This window comes from Perkinsus marinus (genome assembly GCF_000006405.1).
Source record: "Perkinsus marinus ATCC 50983 genomic scaffold scf_1104296958934, whole genome shotgun sequence".
Taxonomy (NCBI): domain Eukaryota; phylum Perkinsozoa; order Perkinsida; family Perkinsidae; genus Perkinsus; species Perkinsus marinus.
In genome coordinates this window covers 1-1,297 of record NW_003206597.1, presented here as the reverse complement: position 1 = coordinate 1,297, position 1,297 = coordinate 1, and the positions used below count along the sequence as shown (strand labels likewise).

Here is a 1,297-nt window from a genome sequence, read left to right as displayed (position 1 = left end):
CGGCTCCCACGTCCACGAGACGATAGCTGTTGAGTAGCTGCCGCCAGAGCCTTCATAGGTGAAATCGCAGCAGTGTCGAAGTCCATGGTCGCTGCAACAGCAGCAGCAGCAGCTGCTGCTCCAGACACAGGGTCATCCGCATGCGAACCGGGCGGTAGAAGATCCGATACCCCACCCTAATCCATAGTATCCACACACTAGGTCGAGGACGGCATAGCCTTACAGCTCCCCCTTCAATGGGAGGTACATTGTCAGTTCCGACAGAGGGTTCCGCTGGGATACCATGAGCGTGGACCACAGCGAGATCGCCCCGATCATCCTGAATTTCCTCCAGCCGCCTCCACTCCTCATCGAGGATATCCCTCTCACGAGCCAAGGCTGATATGGTCACTGAGACATACAACTATGCTGGCATGAACAGCCCCCCCGCGGTCATCACTTTGCAGTACAGAGATTGCCTTATCGACTAGCACTGCAATCTCCGTCCGATGGTTCGGCAGTGGCGGTCGTTGCGGCCTCATGATAAAAAATGCACGGTCTGCAATGGGCGTTCCAGTGGCAGTATTGTGGAACTCAACGACAGCGGTGATACCGGGTACAGGAAACGCAATAACTGGGGAAGATGAGAGGAGCAAACCAGAGGGCAATATGACTCCTCGTACACATCTATCATGAATCTGCGAGATAACACTCTCGACCGTTGCCACGGATTTCCTATGCCGCCAAGCCTACAGAGACTTAACACTCGAACGATTTTTTACGAAATCCCAGCTCCTGGTCATCGGCACTCTGCGTGTTGTTGGAGCCTGAACCAACTGAACTCAACATCACCGTGGATACAATGTCTCGATGAACCCACGATAGGTCCTTGTCACCCTTCACAAGTAGTCACGGATCACAACGTGATACCCGGCAAGTGAGCCAATGAGAGCTATCTAAGTGGTAGAAGCCCTTCGACTGGCGTCTGCCAAGGGTACCCGGCTTGATCAGCCTACCTGATGTAAGGCTGTCCGAGACCTGTCATGAAGCGGGTTAGATCAGCAATCGTCTCAGATTACTAAAGATTCTCATTAATCATGCCTCGGTCCTAGCACCGGGTGCAGATTCGCCTTTTATCATCATAGACAACCACATCACCAGATTACCGAAGACTTCACTAACTCTCTCCTGTGGCTGAATAATGTCTCACCCTGAGCTCAGCAGCAGTGGAGGTGTTCGACAGACCTCTCCTCAGTTTCAACAGCGCTCCCGGGACCGAGTTTTACATGTGAATTCCAATCCGGGTAAACCTCCGTGG

The 1,297-nt window shown here is 52.9% G+C and overlaps 1 protein-coding gene across 1 annotated transcript; it reads right to left on the bottom strand.

Annotated features, from left to right (window-relative positions):
• Positions 1-223: 223 nt before the first annotated feature.
• On the bottom strand, positions 224-390 carry Pmar_PMAR007124 (hypothetical protein; the record flags this gene model as incomplete). Its single annotated transcript, XM_002773337.1, has 1 exon — positions 224-390. A coding segment is annotated over one exon (167 nt), but the record flags the coding sequence as incomplete, so codon positions are not given.
• Between the last annotated feature and the right edge of the window lie 907 nt (positions 391-1,297).